The 25,849-nt window shown below is 39.6% G+C and overlaps 1 protein-coding gene across 6 annotated transcripts in view; it reads left to right on the plus strand.

Annotated features, from left to right (window-relative positions):
* LOC128737742 (RNA polymerase II elongation factor Ell-like) overlaps positions 1 to 23,644 on the plus strand; it is a 190,001-nt gene extending 166,357 nt beyond the window's left edge. For 5 of the 6 annotated variants that reach the window (XM_053832443.1, XM_053832441.1, XM_053832442.1 and 2 more), the window contains 9 exons: positions 3,659 to 4,252; positions 4,323 to 4,393; positions 4,452 to 4,608; positions 4,693 to 4,914; positions 10,274 to 10,369; positions 10,633 to 10,839; positions 10,899 to 11,073; positions 11,149 to 11,222; positions 11,289 to 23,644. In XM_053832443.1, coding sequence (XP_053688418.1) covers positions 3,659 to 4,252; positions 4,323 to 4,393; positions 4,452 to 4,608; positions 4,693 to 4,914; positions 10,274 to 10,369; positions 10,633 to 10,839; positions 10,899 to 11,073; positions 11,149 to 11,222; positions 11,289 to 11,391 — 1,699 coding nt within the window. In that variant the 3' untranslated portion in view covers positions 11,392 to 23,644. The remainder of the gene's footprint in view (positions 1 to 3,658; positions 4,253 to 4,322; positions 4,394 to 4,451; positions 4,609 to 4,692; positions 4,915 to 10,273; positions 10,370 to 10,632; positions 10,840 to 10,898; positions 11,074 to 11,148; positions 11,223 to 11,288) is intronic. The other variant, XM_053832446.1, reaches the window with a different exon arrangement.
* Positions 23,645 to 25,849: the final 2,205 nt, after the last annotated feature.

Here is a 25,849-nt window from a genome sequence, read left to right on the forward strand (position 1 = left end):
GAGGAGTCCGAAAAAGTAAAAAAAGGCTAAGTTTCTTTTGCATTTGGACCGATAACAGTCGCTATCTTCCTGTGACTGGATTTGAAACGTGAAAAACACTGGGCTGGAAATTACTTCAGAGAAAATCAAGGCGACGACCATTGTTGTTTGGGGTTCAGTATCGAGGGGTTCATCTTAATGGGGGTACTGTCAAACTTTGTAGACCAAGATAGAGATGTCGTGGAGGTGGAGGAGACATGAAAAAAATCTTTTTTTTTTTGCACATTGGAACTGACATTTTGCTCGAGATATCTAGACAACCATAACAATGAGCTGCGGGGTCTGACTTACGAGATTGATTTCGTATCGTTTAAAGGTCCTTTATGACTCGAAAGTGCCACGTTAAAGATCCGCAAATATTTCCGACGCCTAATCGGTTTTCGTTCAACTTACAAAAAGTTAATGCCACAAAGCACCTCCTACTCTACAGTACATAACACCCCGCTTGACGTCTCTCACCTCAACGAGATTAAGCCAATTTGCTGTCGCTGTAAATCAATGGTTACCTAAAACATAAACCGATAACCATACGTCTGCTTGAGGTAGCCAATTCAATCCGAAATGCAGCTCGATTTTCATGCCTAAGTGTTCGAAGACAAACCGCCGCGTAGCGACAACAGCCGCTGCTGCTGCCGTCGCCGCCGCCACCGCCGCCGTTGCCATATCGTATGCTATTCGAGTAAAAATTCCTGAAAGTATTACACAAAACAACAACGGCTAAAGCAGCAAAGCCAGCGAAAATAGAAAGAGATCAAATTATGCAACGAAACCGAACAAACCGATGAAGTGCAGGGAAACAACAGCACCAGCAGCAGCAACAACAACAACAACAACAACAACGGCGGCGGCACACTTTGGCTGCGGCACGTTCCAATTTTCGCTTCTTACTGGCGCGCGCGCGGTGTTTTCAATTTTATTTCACTGCCCGTCGTCGTCGCCGCCACTCTCACTTGGTGTTCGCATAGGTATAGGATTTGTACACAGTAACACCTATCTACTCTATTCAGTCCATCTGTAACCTAGTGTAACCGAACCTGCCGCTCCTTGGCTAGCGGCGGCCGGCGGCGGGTGGTTGTGGCCCACTACAGACACCGGCTGGCATTAAACCGATGATCGACGAAGCCTTGGCAGGAAACTATGTACGTCCAGAGAAGAGTAGTGGCGGCGAGTGCCCTGGATCGGGCGGGTTCACTCGGGTCGTATTCGGAAGAAAATGTTTTTCTATTAAATTAAAATGTGTTTAAGGACATTTCCGCTGTCAAATTTTCTGTCATTGCTTCGGCTAATAACGGTGAAAGTTTTATTTTAACAAATGAAATCAGCTTTAATCGGCAAAAGGAGTTGGGTGGAGCGTCTAATCCTGCGTCCCATTGTCATTAAAAAGAAGACAAACACTGAAGGCAGAGGTAAATTTCTTGCTTTCAAATGTCAATGTGCTTTGCAGTGGTTCAGTTGGTTTGTCACACATTCGCGGCTTTGCTGCTTTTGTTTCTTTTCAATTTATTATAGCAAATCCAGCTTAAATACGGTGTAAGCTATTAAACCGCTTAGGTTTGTATGGTTTGATAGACTGACAGAAGATTAGCATTTAAATAGTGACCTACGTAAATTACTTTTTTTCGACCGAAAGTTTTGAACGAGTACGTAAGTAAATGTTTATCGCAAATCGATGACATAATTTCGTGTTTGGATTACCCTCGATTAACTCGCAACGCAGGCAACACAACAGTATTTGTGTGTTTGGCGTGACACTGCCGAATTTTTGATGACTTATGCTTTGTTTACAATGATATATTTATAGCTTTTCCCCGAATAAGGCGGTTTTGAATAAGAACGTTGCCAATAGAGTGATTTCATTAAAGCGGTCGAATTGCCTTATTGAAGTTCGAGTAGCAATGTAAGAATTAAATTAGTTGTTTGCTTTCGTACCTCGCTCGTTGCAAAAACAAACAAATTTCCTACGGCGGTTGTAGGTTATTTTAAATTTAATTGAATGTACGTGTTAACACAAACCGGGACTTACAAGTGTTATATTAAGGTATCTCGTACATTTAAAGTACGCTCTATTTGAAGAAATTCTGAAATTTTCTTTGCTTTTAGCGTAGAATCCGTCAAGCAATGGAACTTTTGTAAACATATCAGCCAAATTAACGAGTGTCTTCTCCAAAAGCTTGTTAGCTTATTCTTAGAATAAAAAAAAATCACTGGACAGGTGACCAACGATGCACGGTCGAGTGCGTTATCCAATTACACCACCGACCAGCTTATCATTGGAGCGTCTCATCGCCAGTTTTCTTTTGCTCTTCCAATTCGTTTGTTCTTCACATATTTACCCTCATTTACATTTACTCCTCCCATAAGAAAGTAAAAATAACTTGACCAATTAATTAATTTAACAACCGATATAAAAAAATGGAAAAAGTTGTTTAATAAAACACTTTGTTGTTTATGATTTCAGGTAATAAACCATTGCATACAAACTGAGGGTAAAAGACTTCGCACTGTCAACGAATCGACTAACCCTTTTGAATTTGTCGAATAATCGTGGGGCTTTCCGATGCCATTCATTCTGCATTCTATGACTGATGAGGAGCCTCCAAAAAAAGAAGGCACAGCAAAAAATAGTATACAGCAGCACAACATGCACAAATGTGGGTCAATGACATAATTATAGTGTGCGTGCGTGTGCACATGTGTATTTCGCTCGTAGCCGCGTTAAACGGGTTGTGCTGTTGCCGCAAATTGATTGTTATGGAAGAGCGACCGGCCAACGTTTGAAAAGTGACGGGGCACGATCGCGCGAAATATGTGGGATTTGTAAAGTGCACACATATTCGCGCAGTCATTTAATTCGAGTGATATTTGAAGAGCGCACAAGTTAAGTTTTTTTTGCTGTACTGCGAATAGTATGCTTCCTCCTGAGAAACGCAAGCAAATCGCTTGCGCTGACATAGATTCACGTCGGCTTTTTTTGCAGCTTCTTGACTGACTTGTTCTAGTGCACTTGAAACCATGTTTCGAGCTTCTTGAGATATCGTTTTCACGCGGAGTTGAGGGTGGTAGGAGCAGGAAGGTTTTAAAACTAGAAGGTAGAAAAAAATTTGTTTATTAAAAGAAATTTCCCAGCTGAATATTGTTTCGTTTTTCCGATTCCAAATGATAGCTGAGCTAATGTTTTATGAATACCAGTTCTAGTGGGTGGCTTTCGATAATCAACCACTCGACGAACACCTCTAGAGGGGCAGTTCTAAATAAATAAACAGATTATCGCACATGTCAAGAGCCCTTCTGTTCGAAACGTGCAAATTGCTGCCACTCTTGCACTCTCACGGGGGATTTTCTATTTAATAAATGAGAATGATCCGGAATTTCTCATACCGATGTGGATGAAAATGAAACAGATATTTTTAGACGGCTCTATTTGATATTGTGATTAGCTCTGTTGTGATTAAACATGTGATCGATGATCCAAATGTTTTGCTGCCCTTATTTTATATCATAACCTTTTCGTCCCTTATCATTATGTGATTGTTATTTGCAGAATTGAGCATTAAATTTCATCTGGAAAATATATTCCAAAACACATAATTAATCATATTTTTTTCTTTTTACTTTTCAGTACAAGAGAAATCAAGCCCAATCAAACCGACATAGGACGTAAGGTGAAGTTAAAAACTCCAAGCGCTCGTATCAGCAACATTCCTAGTAGTAATCCAGTGTTAAGCAAACGTGATTCGCTGCATAGTTCTAGCAACAACTACAGCAACAGTGCTGTGAATAGTAATTTATCATCATTAGTTCCCGCGCTCGCAAACAACCACAACAACAACAATAATCACCACCACACCAACAACCACCACAGCCACCACCACAGCAGCAGCAACAATGGTCAGCTGTCGTCGTCGGCGGCGGTTAATAATAACATTAGCAACAGCTACAACAACCTGTCGACGTCACCAAAACTACCGAAAAGCAATGGCCTGCAGCACAACAATAACTACAACAGCAGTAGTAACAACCACCAGTCGGCGGGGGCAACGCAGCAACCGCTGCAGCCCAAGCCCGGCTACCAGCACACAGTGCACGATCCTCCCCATCAGCAGCAGCAGCAGCAGCAAAAGTCTGAAAACGGTATCGTACCCAACAACCGGGTGACGAACGGAAGAACGCTACATAAAGGTGGCAATCCGGAAATTACGAAGCGTAATATTCGGTAAGTTTTTTACACTAACTCACACAGACAGCGACAGAGTCTTATCGTAATTGTTTTATGTTGTTTACAGGGAGAGATTAATTCATCTACTAGCACTAAGGCCATATAAAAAACCGGAACTGTTTGCGAAAATAAACCAAGGTAAATTTGATTTTGCTTGATTTTTTATTCCTGCTAACCTCCTCCACTTTTTTTTCAGAGGGTATACGCGGGCCAGAACAAAAGTGTATAGCACAGGTACTGAAAACCATCTCGAGCATGCGAGATAACGTCTACTATCTGCACCGGCACATTTGGAACGATGTGCAGGAAGACTGGCCGTTCTACTCCGAACAGGACCGGCAAACGCTCAAAAGGTTCACCACCCGCTAGATCACCTCAACTGGTCGGACACGATTGCACTAACGGTGCTGTTTCCTTCTTTTTTCTCATTGTTTCAGGCGGAAACCTCAAAATCTAACACCTCCTCTCAGCTCGGACGGAGGTTCGTCCACCTCGGGACAGAGTCCGTCCAGCGCGCACAATGGCAGCAGCCCGCCGTCCGGTGGCAAACGGCCGTCGCTAACGAATAACGACGACAGCAGCAGCATCGGCAGTATGCCCACGTCCAAGAAGCCACGGATCAGTCACTACAAGAAGGACATCCTGCCGGATATCAATCGGTAAGTTGGTGCAGTGCCCCGTTTGAATGTCGCGGACGTAAAAAACGTCTATTGTGTATTGATGAGGAAAAGCACGTGGTAAGAAGGATTCATCACTTGTGGAAGGCTGTATATACAAAGAATATATAACTGAATATTCGGGGGGTATTTTATCGGACACGCTTGGCCGATGTTTTCATTCTCTCTCTGTGGGCTGTTCTTGGTCTTGCTGGATTCTTTAACCGAAAACAAAAGTAACAAGAAATTTGAACTACCAGCTACTGCTTTCCAACAAAAAGGCGACCAATTATATGTAAAACAATGGAAAAATATCGGTCGCAAACGACCAGCTTGCCTCTTTACAGCCCGCTTTTTCAATGGGTTCTTATTTAATACAACATTTTATTATTTAAATTGTTTAATTTAATGGCTTTCTTATGTTAAGCCTCGTAGTCAAATTGTTCATTTTTTGAACGACAAACTGTACGAGAAGGTCATGTTTTGGATTGTAGGTTATCCGGTGCCGAATGCGGCGTACACCTTTAGGTCACTTGGTCGTCATTCATGAGGCTGCGCAACAATTAATGTTCCAGTATGGATCCTCAGAATTGGTCGCAGTCACTGGCATGCTTGGTCGCAGTCACACGGCAGTGGTCGCTGTATCAATCACAGCGCTCAAGGATGCTATATGTTTAGCGTTCAGCCTCCTTCTATGTCTAAAATTCATGACCGTAGAGCACAACCTGAAGAGTTTGATACCTACAGAAACTTCGGTGGTTGCGTAATCCATAGAGGGCCCTGTTCGCAGTCGCTTACCTGCTTTTTACCTGACGACTAACCTGGTTATCGCAAGCCAAAAATAATGCGCCTACGTAAACAAATTTATTAACTGCTTCAAAAGTACCATAACGTCGCAATTCACCGCTCAGCTCCATTTACCACTCATTTCAAACAAAAAATGCTTATATCTTTTTAAAATGGTTCATTATTATAAAAACTATTGACAAACAATAATTTTGTATGTTTAATGATACGAATTAAACATAAATTTCCACTATATTCATAAAAGCTCATTTCCAAAATAAATAATCTTTATAGTGAGGAGCGAAACGTGCCCTTTTGATCGCGTTTTTATCAAGACCGAGCGCAAATGACTAGCATTTTATTTATTTAGCAACAGCAAAAGATATGAGCGGTAAATGGCACCCATATGGGCGGTGAATGGATCATCATATTTCAAATGAGCGGTAAAAGGGGTCATGAGGTTGCATTACTTTTTTTAAAAAAAAGTCATTATTATGATATATTTAGAAACCAAGTAAATTTTTCTTGTAAACACAATTGTTTTCCGTATCTTATGATGCAAATGGATGCAAATGGTTTGATGGATTTCAATTTAGATTTGCTATGGACAAACTAAGCTAGAATCATTTTTAAATGAGCGGTAGATGGCGGGGATGAGCGGGGATTCCCATCAATCATAAATACCAGACCATCTGGCAAGCATGGCGATTTATAACAATTCAGTGCTTCGAAAGCGCTTTTTCCGCCTTCGACATGATCGTAATTAGCAAAATAGTGGAAAATTTCATGGCGGAGGCATATTGATCGGCTTTTCTAACAAGCTCAGTACAGTCTCTACGAATCTCGTTGAGCCCTTGTCGTTGATCTCTGTGTAACATGAACGAAGGAGTGCAAATTGATGCAGTGTAAACGCCTTGCATGGACGCATAAACTGGGAGGTTCCTTACCGTTCTCATTCGTGTCTAAACCATCGCGTAGGCTGAGTTTAAAGACCAGGCACAAGTATTCTGACTAATTTTGCAACATCTACGACGTCCCGCAGGGGAGCACCCTTAGACCTATACTCGTTTCGTTTGTTGTAATTGAATTGTAAGCTGTCTGGCGACCTGACTTTTTATTTCTTTATATCTTTATGATCATTTACGTCGTTCGCATGACTTCAATTGTATGGACCTGTATAATTTAATAGTCAGATTTGATCATTGGTACTCAAGTTACAATCTCACCTTAAGTATTTCAAAGTACTTCATCATCCCCTTCAGCTAATATAAGACACTAATCTCCACAGCCCAAATAAGTAGCATCCTGATCTTCCAAATATACAGGGTGTTCAAAAAGTTCGAATACACTTTAAAAATGTGTTCATAAAATGAAAATATAGGATTTCTGAGTCAATTTTTATTGAACCATTTAGTGGAAGCACCCCCCCCTTGTGCTTTATGATGAACTTGAGACGTTTCTCAAAAGAATCACACGCGGCACGCACCTGTTCCATGGGCATCTTGTCCCAGATCTTGGAAATGAGCTTCTTTAATTGGTCCATAGTGCTCACTTTATGTTCGCTTTGCTTGGCCAGCACGTACGACCATACATAAAAGACCAGGGGATTAAGATCCGGGGAGCTGGGAGGCCACTCGATTTTCTCGATAAACACCAGTGGAAGCTTCCCACGCTTGGGCACGACCCCCCAAACCACACCGACGTGGCGCTCTGGACCCGGGGGACGTTGAGGTGGAACGAGGGGATGCTGGCTATCGTTGGCGCCCACAGCCGATCATTTTGGACATTGTGCGGTTGTTGCAAGATTAAGACTTTCTCATCAGAAAACACGAACTCCTGACCAGCGTGCCGCGAAAGTATCAGTTTTGCTCTGTCCAACCTCTTTTTCTTTGTAGCCTCCGTTACCCCGTGAACCTTGCGTTTCTTGTACGGCTTGCATCCCACGTCCTTTCGCCATGATGGCGTGGGCAGTCCCGATCGACACATCCAGGTCAACAGCGGTCTTCCGGAACGAGCGGTTCATTTCTCGACGAACCCGCTCCCTCACCATCTTGTTGATGGCTGCTGGTGCCGAGCCCGTCTCCCGGTATCGACGGTTGGTGTTATACATGAAATTCCGCTGTATCCCATGAGAATTCAACCGCCGAAATATGTCGCCGGGTCGCTCACCTCTTGCAAACAACTTTACTACGACGTTGCGGTACTCCTTCATCGAGCGCGGTAAACAAATAACCAAGTCGACACCTTGCGCGTCGGTTAGCCTATATATAAGGCTAAAGCCGACACCAATACCAATATGCCGCCAAGAATTGATCGCAGGATCTAACGCCAAGAGTTCGTCGGTCGCTTTCTTTCAACATCCACACTTTATGACAGTGGAATTCCACTAGGAAAAACAATGTCTTATAGAGCACGAGTTTCGTACGGAGTTGCTGGCTACGGAACCTTAGCGGGCTACGTAATCCGTAGAAGCGTCTATTGGCAGTCGCTATCCGCCTTTTTACTCCACAGCTCACATCTTTATTACATGTCACTAGCATACCAAGGTAAACAAGTTCGGCGACCATTTCAAAAGTATCTCCATCTATCGCCTTCGTAGTACCAACCCGGCTACCACGCTCTATACTAGCCACCATATACTTTGTTTTGGTAGAATTCATGATAAGCCCTATCCCCGCAGCTTCCTTCTTAATATGCGTGTACGGTCCCGCCACAGCTCTACGGTGAACATGGTACCGCTTCTCTGCACGCCTTCAATGCAATGCAATGTTGAACAACAAATTCAATAGTGCCTCACCTTGCTTCAAACCATCTAACGTCACAAACGAGTCCGATATCTCACCCGTTATCCTGCTGACGCTTGATTTTAAAGGGTAGCACGTATCAGTCTAATCGGTTTTGTTGGAAAACCATGTTCAAGCATAATCTACCACAGCTCATTTCGTTTAACTGAATCGTATGCCGCCTTGACGTCTATAAGCAGATGGTGAGTCTGCAAGTTTAATTCCCGGAATTTATCGAAGGTTTGTCGCAAGGTCCTTCTCGAGAACCGCACTGGTATTCGCCAACAAAGGTTTCCTGTAACGGCCTCAGTCTGAGAAACAGGATGCGGGAGAGAATTGTATATGCAGAATTGAGGAGAGTAAAACCTCGATAATTGCTGCATTCGATTCGATGACCCTTTTTGTAAATAGGGCATATGAGAACTCCCAACCAGTCCGTTGATAGTTCCTTCTCAGTCCCTACTTTTAGTATAACCTGATGGATTGCACAATACAGCCGTTCGCTGTCGACTTTCAAAAATACGGCGGGGATGTCGTCCTTTCTAGCTGCTTTGCCGTTTTTCAGCAGGTTGCTTCATCAGTGAGCTTCATCTTAATTGCTTCATCCGTTTTGTAAGTAGTACAAAACCAACGAATGCTCTAGAAATGTCACGAGTATAATGTACCCACGCATTATGCTTTTGTGGATTTCAGGACAGCTTACGATACAGTCGTATGACAGATACTGCTCAAGAACGGTTTTCTGGATAAACTGACACGGTTGATTAAAGTTGCCTTAGAGCGAATGATATGCTACGGGCACGTTTCGGGGGCACTCGAGTCCTTTCGAATTGCGCAGAGGGTCGAGCCATCGAAACGAGAGAAACGATCTTCACCACGATCTTCAGAAGCCAACTCCTAGCCTTCGCAGAGGACCTTGGCATTATTACTAAAAACTTTGCGTCGGCGGAGATAACCTACGCCAGACTAAAATCGAAGGCTAGGATGACTGAGCTACAAATCAATGCGTCTAAAACGTAATATATGGAAGGAAAAGACTCCTGAGAACACAACAATCTCTGGTCATCGGGGACAATAAAACGAGTAATAATATTCAACGATGAACTCAAAGTGGTTAATCGACGCTTAGTTTCGCTTAACAACGCAGGTGTGATAACAGTAATACTTGAGTAAAGTTCTGACATTGGAATCTACCCAAAGTTCAGGTTCTTCCGTTTTCAGCTACCACACTCTTTGGATAGCTACAGTCATATATCTACGCATACCGGCATGAGTAGAGCCCTAAAATTACAAGTAACGAATGCCATATTCGAGCCGTGATATTTAGTTTCGCGATAAAGGCGCGATGGTGAAACGCCGCATTTAGAAAATCAGGGTACACGGTGTTGTATGCCGCTCCTAACATAAGGAGACGCGTAGGGCGCAATCTCAATCCTCTCTTAGTTTACTGGTTGGCATCATAAGGAGGATGAGATGAGGTTTGAGTTGCAAACAACAGTTATTTGCCAATCAATAAGAGATGTAAAAAATGTCTTTCATAATTTAGAAAAAACCTCATCAATATTCAGAAACTGCGGCAGCAGTTAACGGTGCTGCTTATCCGCAAATGTATAGAAATTTAGAATGTATTATTTTAGACAGTTTTCAAAGAACATCACAACCTTTCCCAGCACCAGCTCTCCGAGAGCGCACTGTAACTTTTTTCCCCCAATTTATTATTAATTTCTAAAGACACAAAATTGTACGTTCTTAAATCATCATCCACCTCCTTCCCTAAATACTCACCCCTCTAGGCGTGGCGTTACCGACTCCAGGGACACTAGCAATATGAATCCACGTTCCAGGGAGCACGACGACAGCATACGCTCGTCAAAACATTATCGCAACGGGTAACTATCTTCTATACTTCACCTATGATTGATCTAGATCTAGACTTCGCGACGCATTATTATCTATCTGGTTTCGGGGGGCATCATCAATAAAGACAACCCTTGGTTTTTTGGGGTTTGCGCAATGGTGTGGGTAGCTTACTGCTTAGTACTTTTAAGACCACAGAATCGGGAGCTAACACGTTTAGTTCTAGAATCTGATAACCAACAATACAACAAGGTGGAGCCTGAGATGTTAATCGGTTTCTGTTTATCTATCGCAGATCGAATGTGACACCAAATGCACAGGAATCTGAGGACAGCGGGGTCAGCCTAAGTTACTCATTGGTGTCGAACGACGTGGCGCGAAGGATACAGCACTCTACCGGAGACATGACCGACGTGATGGCAGAACGGGATAACTACGATGATCAGATCACTGCGTACCGGGAGGACTCGCAAAAGGTGAAAAGTTTGAAGTATGATTTTAGGTAAGTGTGCTGCGTTGAATTTAAAAGTTATAATAATCTACAAAGATGCTCTTTTTCAGTGATCAATTTACTAGGATAACCTCGGTGGAACAACGGCGTAAATATAAGACTGAATTTGACAACGATTTTCAAGAATATCGTCGGCTGCATGAAATCGTTGAACGAGTGTCGAGAAAGTTTGCTCAGCTGGAGGGAGATTTACAACAGGAACGGCACAACGAGAGGCGGTATAAGGTAACCATCAAACCCGGGTGTTGCTTCCCAGTGGATCAATGTTTATTAATGCATAATTCAAATTTTTGTGATTAGGAAATTCAAAGGCAAATTATTAAGGAATACGATGAAAGCATAAAGGATATTCGGTTTCAAGAAACTAAGCAAAGGTGAGTCATCCTGCGATCAATCAATGTTCAAACCAAAATCTAAAAAAAAATCTCTTCTTCAAATAGGTTCAACTATCTACACAATAAGCTATCTCATATCAAGCACCTGGTGCACGATTATGACGTCGCAATCACTAACGGATCGTGTCGGCCGCAGGAGAATTACTGACGATTATTGAAGCCTGTAAAACAGCATTCGTCTCAATTCGTATGTTGATGACACTAAAGCCACACACCCGCGTTAAACTTAGGGCACTGTACGCTGCACTGTTCATCATTTGAATCCCCTCAATCTTTCTAGTAGTAGTAATTACGCAACCCCGGGGGGAAGTACTAGAACGTCGGTTTCGGCAGTACAGTGCTGGTAAACTTGTGCTTCTATGGAAAACGACAGCAAATAACTGAAGAGAGCAGCAGAGCCACGAAAAGCGATTCTTTGTTACCTTATATTAAATATTTAGCAGTTAGTAGTAGAGCCAGCAGAACCCTAACCTTAATCAAAGCCTGGAGCAATCAGCCGGAAGGGAGAAAGCATTTTATAATGAGTGTGATTGAATCGTGCCACTTTCTCGTCCGCGGGATGAGCCTCCAAATGCAGAATGCAGAATGCAGAGTAGCAGTCATCAACCTCTACATCGATTCCCCCAGTAGCAGTTAGTCAATCTCGTCATATCGTCGTACTCGCGGTTTCTCGCCACAGCCAACGCTTTTCTCCCGCACACATGGATAGCGCTCGTTATATCTAACTAAGTCCCGGTTCCGGAAGGAATCGACAGCAAAACAGACGACGATGTTGCGGTCCACAGTAGGCGGTACCCTAGCGTTGTCAAGCTCAAAATCAAAACGGAACGGAATTTGAAACTTATTAAAGCAGCAGCAGATGATCACCACTTTTCCCTTCCACATAAATGAAAGAGGGAGAAAAAATCATACACACGTTAAAGAGAGTGAGAGACATTATCTAATGAATTGATTTCTAAGGATTTTTTTGAATTAATTGTAGGAGTTTATAAAACTTAACTAGTTAATTGAGAATGTTAGCAGGGATGAGCGAACGAGGTAGAGCGGCAGTTAGGCATTAGGGTATTAACCTAAAGCAAATACCCAGAGAGAGAAAGAGAAAGAGGTGTACTAGATCGCCAAGAGAAAATGACGTTGTTCTAGTAGGATTTTTTGAATTAGTCTTTCTTAATTTTCTCGTTTTAAATTTCTTCTGTTTCTATAGAGTGGACGGAGAGACGTTGTTCTCTTCCCATTGAGAAGTAACAAACGCCAAACGAGAGGAACAGAGACAAGGATTGTTTTGAAAGGTGAAACAATTTAGTAGTGATATTCTTTTCGCTTTCTTCCCACATTTGCCAACATTTGTTAGGAAACAATGAAAGAGTATGCGGGAAGTCTGGTTCGGAGCAGTGCTCGGGAGAGACTGGAAATGTCACAAAGAGAGGAGAAAGAAAAGGGTTAAGGAATTTATGGGTATTTAATTAATTTATTAGTTGTTTAATTTAGGAAGTTCTCAAGAAGAAAACAAAATACAAAATGAAAAAGGTGTCCTAAGTAAACAATCCGATTCCCATGCAGCCAAGCACTTGCTAATGCACACACACACATACACACACAAAAAAAGAAGAACACCGACTCATACTGGCAAACACACAAGCGTATATTATTCCGTCAAAGACTAGTGTGGGTAAAGCGATTGTTAAACGATAAGCCAAAAACAAACACACACACATGCACACGGATACAATCATCGATTGGTTAGACAAAAAAAAAAGAAACTGAAACATTAGTGCCACAGAATTAGCAAAAAATTGTTTGTCATTGACAGGATGGTCATTAGTTAATTGATCATCATCTCTAAGAGAGATTACATAGGAAATGGGGATACAAAAAACGAATAGTGTTGAAAGACAGAGACAGAGAGAGAAAGAGTAAAAAGGTTATCATTTTTTCGGTTTTATTAATTGTTTAGTAAATGTTTCCACTAAAGCGAAAGAATATCGGGTATAGGAAATCTGCTCTAGACGGAAATAAAGAGGAAGGACAAGAGAGGATGTAAAAAAGCACGGAAGGCTTGTCAGGGAGGGGCTGGGGGCGTGTATCAAACGGTGCAGGTCCTTCGTCGTTCTCCCCCTGTCGAGTGGGGTACTGAAAAGATACATAATTATGTTAGAAAGTTTAGGCGCCGATTAGGAATTCGTTTTGTTTGAACCTGCCTCCGGGTGGGAAGGTTTATGTTAAATTTGTTTTGATTTCCGTACTAGGAGAGGATCAAGCGAGACGATTTGATATTTTGGTTTTTATTTGATTTATTTTCCATTATGATTCGGTTGTGCTTTGGTTAGTTATATTACTCCGAAAAGAAGCAGCAAAGAGAAAGCAAATGTAGGTACATCAATGTTGCAAATACTAGTGTCACAAAATACAACCCTTGAGGATAGCTTAATTTGTAAATATCTCAGTAAAACTACTATAAGTTATATGCAAGAACAGAATTGCCGGGTGAACCGGTTGGTCGAGAGAATTTGGTTGGATGTTTTTTTCAAGAATGCATTGCAAACTTGCTAATAATACTTGTTGTGGTTTGAAATTTTATTGGATTCTGAATAGAATACTTTTACGCTTTTTTTGCAACGAAACCGGAGAATTTGTTATTTAAAAATACCTTTTCTTATTTTAAAGATTCAAATTAGAGTGCTTCTCAAAAACTGCCTTTACTCATTAATAATATTGTGTTCAAAATGTTTAGCATTCAATTATGGTTTCTATGTTTTTGTTGACTATCTTCATCATTATAATTTGTGGAATTATTAGTCGGTAGTATTTCGGTTTCTGTGCACTTGCAAGCTATATTCCACTTATTTTATTCTTATTTAAAATGTTAGATGTTTGATTGCCACTTTTGGTTGAACTACGAGTTAAATTTGTTTCAAAATCTAGTTTTTATTAAAGGTTAACGCAATTTCTCTCGATCAACCGGCGAGTCCAACTGAATCATGTTTTAACAGAACGCCAATTAAAAGACACTCAAAATGGTTGATTTTTAAACATCTCAACATTGATCAAAAGCTAGCAAAAACGAATAAGTACTTTAGGTTCCAAGACAGCTACTGAACGGAGAGGCAATTTGCAAGGGTATGAAGAAGAGTGAAGAATCACATAATTTTCCAATTTTCTCCAAATAGTGGGGAATCGAGCATAGTTTTCAATTAGTTATCCTTCACCACCTATGGTCGCCGTTCTGTTTAAAAAATATACAATTGGAAATGCTAAAGAATCCATCGACAATAAGTAGTTTTCCGTTCAGGCAAAATCGACTCATAACGACACGCGGCACGATTTACTAGCGTCCAGCAGATGAGAAAATGGTCAAGTGTTCGCAAGGCACACCGCAACGCGAGAGACGGTCACACACGAAGTTAATTCGATGCCAGTAAAAGTAGAATGACAAGAAAGATTTTTTAATTCCATCCACATTTTTATAAGTAGATGAAGGAAAAATCAATCGCGGCCAATTGATGAGCTGAAACGCCACTAGACAGACAATGTTTTCGTCCCATTTGCGTAGTGTAAAACTATTTTCGTACAACACACCAGATTGCGCAAACTGGCCAATAAATTCTCTCAAGAGCTATCAACATCCGTCGTCATTAAATACAACTATTTATTTCGGTTTTGGAAATTGTTTTATTTTTTCACTATACTGAATAGCAATAGTAGCAAACCATTAACGTTAATTAGATAAGGCAGCATTGGCTACCAATCAATTTTAAATTAATTGGTTACAAAATACCATCAGACATCATAATTGAAACTGAATTTAATAAAATGACAGCTTATAAAAAATACCATCCAAATTATAGTAAATATGGTGTTCCACCTTTTTCTGTCGAATAGCTAAGAAAAACGAGAATAAATTTAACTATCGAATAATTTAATTTCACTAACGATTACCATACAATCTTGTACTCCAAAAATACAACAATTTTGCAATAAGTGCTACTACTACAATCGGTGTTAATATTATGAACTGTGTTTCACGTGCGTTATTCTAAATTTGTTTGTCTTAAATTTGTCGCGATTCGTAGCGTACAATCTCCACTTTACATGAAACAAAACAAAAAATTGGGGCATCACACATACACGCGCGGTTTTGCATCACAGTAGATACCGTCAAAAATTGAAAAGTTACCTTCCACTAAAACAAAAACAAATAAAGTGAAAAATACACTTTTAGAAACGAATAATTCAGTCCATCGAAGTAGAAAAATGAATTGTAATCAATATAGTTGTTTTACTGGCTCTTAAGCAGATTCGTCGCAATGTTTATGTTTGTAACAAAAAAAAAAGCCAAATTTTTTAAGCAATCTACAAATTGTCCTCCAAACCTTCGGATAGGTTTGTTATGTTTGATTTGTTCACGTTTGGTTTGTTGTCAAAACGAAATTTTTACATTGTTTGTTTATTAGATAAATATTGGCCTGCCAAGAAATTCAATCAAAATTTCTCTTCCTTTGTCTTGTTTTCCTGTAATTGCGATGTAATGCTTGTCGCAAGTACAACATTTTCTTCCATGTAGTAATAGAATAACCCTTTAGCACCCAAAAATTACACTTCCATGCCCGAGCTGTACTAGAAGTAGATGTTTTCCACTTAAAAATGCTCCAACTTTAGTTTTCGTTCAGCGCGTTAAAACGAATCGATTAAATTATTTCAATGTTTTACGATTAGTAAAAAAAGGGAACTAAATTTTAAGAGACTGATATCAAACTAATACGTCGAGACGCCAATAGATGCGAGTGTCTTGGACTAGAAAAAAAGTAAACAGCATTAAATTGATAGAAGTGAGAAACAATTAACAATTACAACAAATCCTTCCCGTTAGTTCTTCTGCTCTATTTTCACCTTCTCCACTTTAATGAACCCAAAATTTCTGCGGACATAATCATAGATTCTTTCCTGCGGTGGAGGCATGCTTTTCCCAAAAAAAGCAAAGAGAACATTAAAATATCAAATTACCAAATAAATATCAAACTGACCGACAAGACAGTTGGGTCAACCTGACCAACGTAAAAAGAAAATCAAGCGCATATTGTGAAAGGAAAAATTAGACAGCTGAAATTAAACTATCACTCGTAATCAGTAATCATAGCAGAATAATTAAAACAAATAGGTGAAGTGAATTAAAATTAAACAACACACAGCATCATTAATTAAACCGTAGTAGTGAAACTAAAAGAAAGTTGTATTAGTGGAACAAGTAAAAACAACAACAAATGAGAAATTATGTGTCATTTAACTAACTAGGGAGTTCTCTTAAATAGCTATTATTATAATTATGATATCAACTCGAATTAAAGAGCAGCTTTTGAGCATTCAAATAGAAGAACTTTCTTGAATTCAAAAATCACAGATACACACACACACTGCATTATATTATAAAGAAATTTACACACTTTTAAAGGGCCAAGTTAGTGAAACGTACATTTTAGAAGCTCATGTTTAAAGGAAGAGTAACAGCAACAAACACAAACAAGAACCTTGAATTCCCCACCAAAATGAAATCAACTTAGTAGAAGGCAAATCATACAAAACAGTAAAACAACCAACCACTACATGTCGTTCCACATGATGTCGTTCAAGAGAAACCCACGATGAAACAAATTTTAGATGTTTCCCAATATGAATGCAGTGGAAAAGGAAAACCGTAGGATATATTCTCACTCTTTAAATTTAACACAAAACACAACTCTGAGTATTGAATATAACAAAAGAAGAACAAGAAAAAACAATGTATTGAAGATAGATTACCAAAAAAACCAATGATACAACTTTGACCTTAACTTTTCCTGTAATCAAACAATTAAATGAAGATACACCTGTGCAAATCGACTGTAAATACTGCTTTTGTGATCCAGCAAATGAAATATAGCTATTCTATTACCAGATCTTAAAACAAAAAAAAAACACATGCCTGCTAATATCATCGTAGAGATGCAACAAAACAAAAAAGAAAATAATAAGTATACAATTAAAAATACTGCAGTTGCTAGATGCAAACAAACAAAAATATATCTGCTCCTTTTTACTGCTATTTAGTATTAACAATATGAAACAATAAACAAAAAAAAAGAGATAAGCAAACAAACTCGTAAATAAAATGCATACACATATTTTCTATCAGACGCGCGCAGGAAGCAAGATGATTGGTGTGATATGAAAGGTTGTTGGTATCGCTCACACTAAAGAGCACGAACTTGTCTGCCAAAAAGAAAACACAAGCACATACACACAATAGAGAAGAAGAAACAAAAAAAAACTTCGGGATCAGTTGAATAAAAACAACAACGGAAAAGTTACGCAGTTACGGAACAGTCACAATTTGTGGACCACAAGAAGAAGCCAACATCAGCGTTTTGTTTGTTTTCTTGTAACAGAACAAAACAAACAAAGAAAAAAATATGCCAAAAACGTTACAGATATATTTCAACACAACCTACATAACAAACATAGATTAAACACAACAACAGTGAACAAAAAAAAAAGATTCTGAATGTAAAAAAGTTACACAGTGAACAAACACCATTGTAGAGTGACGTGCTGGTTTTTGAGGGGAACTTTGAGCTGCTGACTTGCTGCTACAAGGAAATTTCATAAAAAATGGGACAAATATACAGTAATTCCCTGAATAAACTGATGAACAGAGGTGTCCGTTATCCAAGTGCCGTAACCAGGGCTGTCTTACAATGATAATCATTTTACTTCATTTAACGCCTTCATCCATTAAAACCGTCTACATTAAAAACCTTGTAGTGAAAACCTGGATTTCAAAATGGGTAATACATCGATTTTCGATATTTGCTCGACAACTTCGTCTCTAAAATCGATTGAAGACTTCTACCAGTAAACCCCATTGTATTGTAAATATATTGTAAGGATTTTTTGCAAAGCATAAAATAATCGCCCGCCATATTTGGTTTCAAAATAAAACTGAACTTCCAACTATTAGCCCCGTTTTGAAAAAAGGCCATTTTGAAATTCAATATGGCAGGTAATTTAGCCCGCGATGTTCGAAAAACTACAACCTTGTATAGAAGGGGGGGGGGGAATGCTGTGACCCGTTTAGTTGGATTTTTTTTGGATGATGTTCATTTTGAATCTTTCTTCTTTTGTTTTGATCACCGCTCGAAGTGCGGAATTTAAGAAATGCGTAGCGGCTGGCATGCAGGGTTTCCTTAAGATCGTCAAAAAGCAAAAGTAACCATTGATTGATTCCAAAATGTCACTTTTTTGCTTCCAATTTCACTTAGCATACATATTCATATGCAAAGCTACCCAAAAGAACGAGATGTGACACTAGTTGATATTAAACTAGCTATTCTTGTGATGGTATGAAATGAGGTAAATTCTGACGACACCACTCTGTTGTTACTTCGCACTATTGAGCAGAAACGGTAGAATTCTGTTGACAGCAATAGTTTCTATCTTTGTTAAATGCTTTCGTAGCATGAATTAGTAAATGATTCTTCAAAATGGAATTTAACATTCCGTTAAATTCCATCTCAAACCATCATTCTCGGTACATATTGAAACCACTAGAAAGCCAATTTGTTTTCGGGAAGATCAGTATCAGTAGTGTCGGTTATTCATACCTTTTCATGGTGCGAAAGATAAATTTCTCGTTGACACTATCTCAAAGTCAAAGTCGCTTCATTTTCATTAAATTGTTCATTTATGGCGAAATTATCATTGAACGATTCACCTTAATGACCAGTACGTCACTATTTTGCCTCAAATAAATTGCAAATCATTTGGGCATTCGGAATCCGTATTGCTTAGAGATCTATTTCAAGATTTTACCACTTCATAAAATCATTCTTTTGTATTAATCCTGTCCAGTTATTATCTTGTTCTGTATTTTCACAGCGTCAAAACCGATTGAAAGCAATTCTTTAATTTGTGCCTTAGACCGAGTTGTTCCTGTTGTTTTCCTGTTTGCCTTATTAGTTTGGTGGTAGTTTTTGATTACAGAAAAAACACACTTTCAAAATTGCACAAGCACACAGACACCTACACATACACCAATTAATGCGGAACGAAACGTTTCTGGCAGAACCATTAGAGCAAAGGAATAATAAACAAACAAACAAAAAAGTTTTATGCATAGCAGAAAACGGTTAGAGGAAATAAAAAGAAACAAAATGAATGCCTTGTGAAAGAAAAATACATTTAAAGAAAACAAACATTGAAACAAACATGGAAACAAAGATGTGCAACTGCAAGAAAAAGTATATATTTAACATTAAATAATCTAGGAGAGAACAACAAAAAAAAAAACGGTAAACCAAACTGCTCACCTGTAAATATGATAAATCCATTCAAAAACATAAATCTAAATTAAAACAAAAACGTAAAAAAACAACGGGCCTACTTCAATCGGGTTCTGAACAGGCTGCTGGTCCGGTTAATAGCAAAAAAAAAAGCAATTGAAAAGCAATTGAGAACAATGGCAATACAACGGATTCCTCCTCCCTCCGTTGGCTGTTGTTGGCTATGCTGCTCGGAGGTTCGGAGAAGGAATCGGGGACCAACACAATTGGCGTTTATCACTATCATACTATCAAAAAAGTAGAATTGAGTTTTTTCTCCAACCCTAAGATCAATAGTTTAAAATTACCCAGAAGAATAACAACAAAAATTAAAATTTGTTTTTACTGTTGACATTATTTGAAAAATAATGCTTTTGACCGAGCCTGTTCGGAACCGATTACCGTAAGGGCAGGGTTCCGTGATCGTGAAGTAAGTTGAACAGCAACAACAAAATAACAACAACAACAAATGGAACAACTTTAATAAGAAGTGTACTTGTCGTGTTATTATTGTAAAACCACAAACGCAATCGGAAGCAAAACCATAAATGCGAACGAATGTTACTTTCGTAAAAAGGAAAAACAAAAAAAAAAACAATCTATAGGAAAGGCGCAAAGAAAGAGAACATACTTTTTAGATAAACCTAAATGACAAAAAATATGTACATATATATTTTGGCGTCGTGAAATTTTACGAAATAACTGGAATTTTAAAACACGTTAAAAATGAGCGAAGCGAAGAAAAAGTGCAAGCATCGAGGAGCAGCAGCAGCAGCAGCAGCAGCACACATTATGACAAATGGTTGTGTTAATTTCCAAAAAAGAAAAACAGCAAACAACTAAAGCAAAATAAAGAAGAAAAACCCCAGCAAAAAGGGGGAGCAAACAACAACTCAAAATAATCGCTTTTTAGACAAGTTTTACCCTTAATTCAGAAGAATACTTTTTTCTGCGTACTGATTTGTGACAGTGAAAAAAGAAAACTGTTCTATTACAGGTAGGAGAAAAACAAAATGGGAGTGAGAATCTAGCATCTACACAACACACACACACACCCCTTATTCTCGTCATGCGAGAGCACAGACACAAGATGATGAGATGCGTTTTTCCTGGTTGTTTTTTACACTTAGTTAGGCATTAGTTTTCACAAGCAGCGAATTAGTAGTGACAAGTTTAGCGAACAAAATACTAGGAGGAAAAATCAAATAAAAACCATCAAAAAAGTCGAACAATTGAATCAAATCGGATCGGAGTCGAAGTCGAGTTGGAAGAATTGTTATCAAAAGTTGAAACGAACCGAGTTAAAAAGACGGGGAAACAGAAGTAGCAAAACGGCGTCACCAAACGAAGAAAAATTCTGAGAAAAAAACGAGAAATCACACATATTTATAAATATATGTTTGTTAAGATTTTTTTCACTGTAAATATGTTTATATCGTTTGATTATTAAGTAACGAGTAACTACGAGAAATGTCTCTACACTAAAACGCAAAAAAAAAACATTGAACGCAAGAAAACTAAAATGGTTTATTTAAAAAAAAGCAACAAAAAAATCAAATAAGTTGAGGTTTAATGAAACTCACAAAAACGGAAAAAAGAAGAGAGAATTACTAGCACGAACACACGTAGATTGTTCTCTGAGCTGTACCTAAGTCAGAGCAAAAAGAAAAAGAAAGGAAAAGAAACTCGTAAGGAAAATATGAAACAAACACACACAGAGAGAGAAAATGGAAAACTGAAACCCTCGAGAATACTTGATGACGACTCTATGCAATGAATTATCAAAAACGGAATCGCCTTCCGTGCGGCTTTTGTGCGGTCATCCTCAGCAGGTGCTTGTTACGAAGTGGGCAGGAAACGTGCCTCCCCACAGAGTGACGCGGTTGGTTACGCGGTGCACGATCCTCCGGTCTGACTATGTGAGGCAAACGTTACGGGGCGGGGGGCGGAGTGAAGCGAAAGTCTATTTTTACCAGCATTTACATGTGTACTAGAGCGTGTAGTAGAATAATGAACCATGCTAACCAGAAGCGAACACGATTTGGATGATTGTTCCTATAAGGATACACTAGTATTAGTTTACCTGTTTTCCCCTGACGGTGATGGTCAGATTGCCACCTTTTCCGTCGATCGCTCGCATGATGAGTATGCTTGCGGAGCAGCCATGTGCGGAAATGTGCAATATTACGAGCTTTCTTGAAATTGCAATAAACGGAGCAAATCCAAAAGCTTCGGAACAACGTCGTTAAGGCAGGATGTGGTCGATCGTAATGTAGTAAAGAAAAATCGAAACAAGTGTGCCAAGGGAGACAAATTCCTAGCAGAGCATTCTGTGCTCTTGCGCGGGTTGATAGTAAACTGGAACTGGATAAAGCCTTAAACCGTTCCCTTGAGGTGGGACCGAATTTTATTGAACTATTCACTTTCTAAATAGTCATCGTTTTTCCAAGTACACGTAAAACGTAGAAAGTTTTGTTAAACTTTTTTTTGTAAATAGCTTAAGCAAATGTAAAAGACGGGTGTATTGGTGTGTAAATAAAGGATCTGCTAACAAATCCTAAAGGTGGAAACTTTCAGCGTTGACCGTCGCAAAAGGGTAACAGAGTGAATGTTTGCAAAACTAATAAACGTACAGCATAGATGTACTTAGCTGTGAACCTGTACTATCGGTTGATTAGGCGATCTACGGGTAATTTATTAGCGAAAAGCACCATCGAAACGCTAATTTTACTTAAATAATAAAAGGCGTGAGATACTTATTCTTTGTTGTTAAACCACGCTTACTGCAAAATGTACTATTCGCATAGCGGACTGTTTCGGACAGCTGACCAGTTTGGTTACAAACACACACATTTCATTATAATGGCCATAAACCAAGCCCACATATTCTAGAGCATGCTTGGGTAACATTCAAAGTGCCGTGAATTGCCAAATGGACAGCTTAACATTTTCATGCCGAAACAAATCGCTTCTGCACTGTGGAATATGAGGAAAACCCAGATCAATTTGAAAAGTTTTAGAAATCCTTATCGCAAACAAAAAAGAACACGTTACGCTGACAACCGACTGCTTATTGTCAGGTTCCTATAAATTTGAATAGAAAACAATAAAAAAGCAGAAAAGACTGATTTAACAAAACCGTAGACATAATTGTAGCATACAGTCGGAACGACTAATTTTGCTACTTTAGAGAAATCGATGCGAAACGAGTTAGCCAGAGTTCATACGTTCCATACCCTAACCGAGTGGGCCTTCTGTGTAGAGCGCGAAAAGCAAAAACACAAAAACAAAAACGATACAACAAAATGTTATTGTTCTGTTACTGTAAACCTCACTGAGTTCTGTTGACAAACGCTTTGACCCCCCCGCACCTTACCAAGCCCTAGATCTGTTGTTGTACATCGGAAAGAAGCACAATTCTGCGCCTACTTCGTCCGCACGTAAGTCCGCACTGAGCCTCAAATTCGGCCCTTCCCGATCGTCGGAAATCTCCCTGTTTGCCCGTAGCTGTGCCCCATCGTCATCGGATCGATAGCAACAATTTCGTTCGTCGAGAAACATACTACTAAATACAGGCGGTAATGGAATCCATGGATCGAAAAAATATGGTACCATCCAAGTAACGCCCCAAAAACACAAAAACAACCACAAATAGGAAATTAATATTCCTCAACCAACACATGCGTGAAAGGAGCGAATATATGACATGCCATGGCACCACCGCCACCGCCGCCGCCGCTATCGAAATGGCATTGTGAAGACGACTCCGACAACTGTTGGTTGACCCGATGATCGATTGATCCGGGACCGGGTTGGGCACGACGATCCGCCGCACGAACGACGGAGGGCTTGGATATTTAATGAATACTTTAATTTAGCGTAAAGTTATCGCAAAATGAACACAATTTAACGAAAAAAAATAAAAAAAAAATCTAAAGAATAAATACTACATATTACGAGACAGAGAACGAGCATACAAGAAAAATGAAATAAAAATAATGATGATTACAAGTAATTAAATGAATAAGAATAAAAAGAATTGTGCATATTTTTGGTGTAATTGATATTATATAAATATTATATATACATATTATACATACATATTATGTAAAATTTGAAAAATAATAAAAAAAACTTTTTGTTATATATCATGCAGCATAAAAAAATATAAATATTGTTGTACTTTACTAGAAACGTATGCATATCCGAAGAGTGATCCTAGCAGAAAGCTTACAATTTACACAAACTAACAGCTTCACAAAATGCAAAATAATCAAAGCGGAAGAGTAAAAAAATCATAAAGGTTGTACATATGTTCCGACTGACAGTTGTTAGAAATTTCTCAAATAAAAAGTTCAAAAGAAAGTTCCCGTTGAGCTTCACTATGCAGCGATTAGAAAACAATGTTTTCAAGAAAACCATACAATTGCTATTTTTTACGAATTGAACGGTACGTGAATCCGTTCTGAATTGGAAGAGCTCGTTGAAAATCTCTCATTCTTTCGTGACACCGCGCTGGCCAAAACCAAACTAGTCTTCATACTGTCCAAAATGCGATTAATCGGATTAGGCTTCTTTTTCGACATGAGACTAAAAAACCTGGTTCGCCTAGTCCAGATTTAGACAAAAAGATTTGACCAAACTCGTGACTTTAGTCATGACCTTGAAATGCGGTCAGGCATATATTAATATTTCTTTTTTTTTTTTTTTTTTGAAACGATGATTCTACAATTGATGAAGGGACAGTAAGGGAAAGTAATGAAGAAGACTTACCCTTACGACTAACACGCTTTCGGACGAACAGCGTCACACGCAGTACCTTGCAAGTCGTAAGGGCCTGCATAGTGTCGTCGTCCTGAAAGTAAAAAAGACGTTAGATTCAACTTCTCGGTCGGTGGTTTCTACAGTAGGTGAAGGAAGAGGCACAATTGTGTGTCTAAAAATAGACCAACCCATGTCGCGCTATGGTTAATAAGGGGGGTTGTGCAGACTTCTTTTGTCAAGCGCCTCTGTGGTTCAAAGGTACACGGGTACCAGTGAGCGACACGCCCTGGCAGGTGTTGTGGGTTCAAATCCGGTTATAATCTCTGATTACAGCTTGGTTCGACCCATGCACCTTCCAGCATTGGACAAAAGATAGGAGTCACAACGACAACTTGTTAACCATAGCTACCTATTACCCCCCCTTCCTTTCCACCCTTCCCCTTCATTCCCGAAAAAATCCTTCTTCATTACTTTCCCTTACTGTCCCTTCATCAATTGTAGAATCATCGTTTCAAAAAGATTTGAAAAATGTTTGAAAAGAAAAAAGGGAACTACCAGATAAGAAGGATTGTGCTAAAAAGTGTGGAACATCGATAGAAATGGTTCGGTGAGCTAAAACACTTGGTTCTTTCACGACCTACCTTACCTTACCCTTATGTGTTCATGTCCGCCGGTCCGGCAGAATAACGGGATGAAATCAGAGATCTCCACTACTGACGGTTACCCGCCATGGCTTTTACCTGTCGCCAGGACAGGTTCTCGTCTACAGCCCGGATGTCGTTGGCTAAGCTCCGTCGCCATGAGCCTCTGGATCTGCCTCTTCTACGCTGTCCTTGTGAATTCCAGTCGAGTGCTTCTCTGCAGATCTCGTTCGCTCCTTTCCCCAAGGTGTGTCTGATCCACTTCCACCTGTGTTCACAAATTTTTGTTGCTATCGGCCGTTGATGACATCGACGATGGAGTTCCTCGTTGGATATCCAGTTGTCATGCCACCATGCACGAATGATATATCGCAGGCACCGGTTAATGAATACCTGCAGTTTTTGCGTTGTTTCCACTGAGACGCACCACGTTTCGCTGGCATACACCAGTACGGATTTAACGTTTGAATTAAAGATTCGAGTTTTCGTACGTAGAGTGTCTGGTTTGAGCGCCAAATGTTTCGCAGACCTGCAAAGGCACCCCTGGCCTTCCTGATCCATGTGGTCTTGATACCACCATCGGGCGTAGTCTGGCTACCAAGTAATTGAAAGGCGTCTACCTGCTCAACTTGTTGTCCTGCTACTGTGAAGTTGGTGGAATTGTGAGTGTTCACTACCATAGACTTAATTTTTGCTACATTGACTGTGAGACCTGCTGCCTTGGAGCTCTCGCCTCTCGGAGAGGTCATCTAAATTGCTCTGCATATCGTTTCGGCACTGTGCGAGCAAGACAATATGATCGGCTAGGTCGAGGTCATTTAGCTGCTCCATCGTCAGAGGATTCCAAGGC

The sequence above is a fragment of the Sabethes cyaneus genome, chromosome 2 (assembly GCF_943734655.1).
Source record: "Sabethes cyaneus chromosome 2, idSabCyanKW18_F2, whole genome shotgun sequence".
In the NCBI taxonomy this organism is placed as follows: domain Eukaryota; kingdom Metazoa; phylum Arthropoda; class Insecta; order Diptera; family Culicidae; genus Sabethes; species Sabethes cyaneus.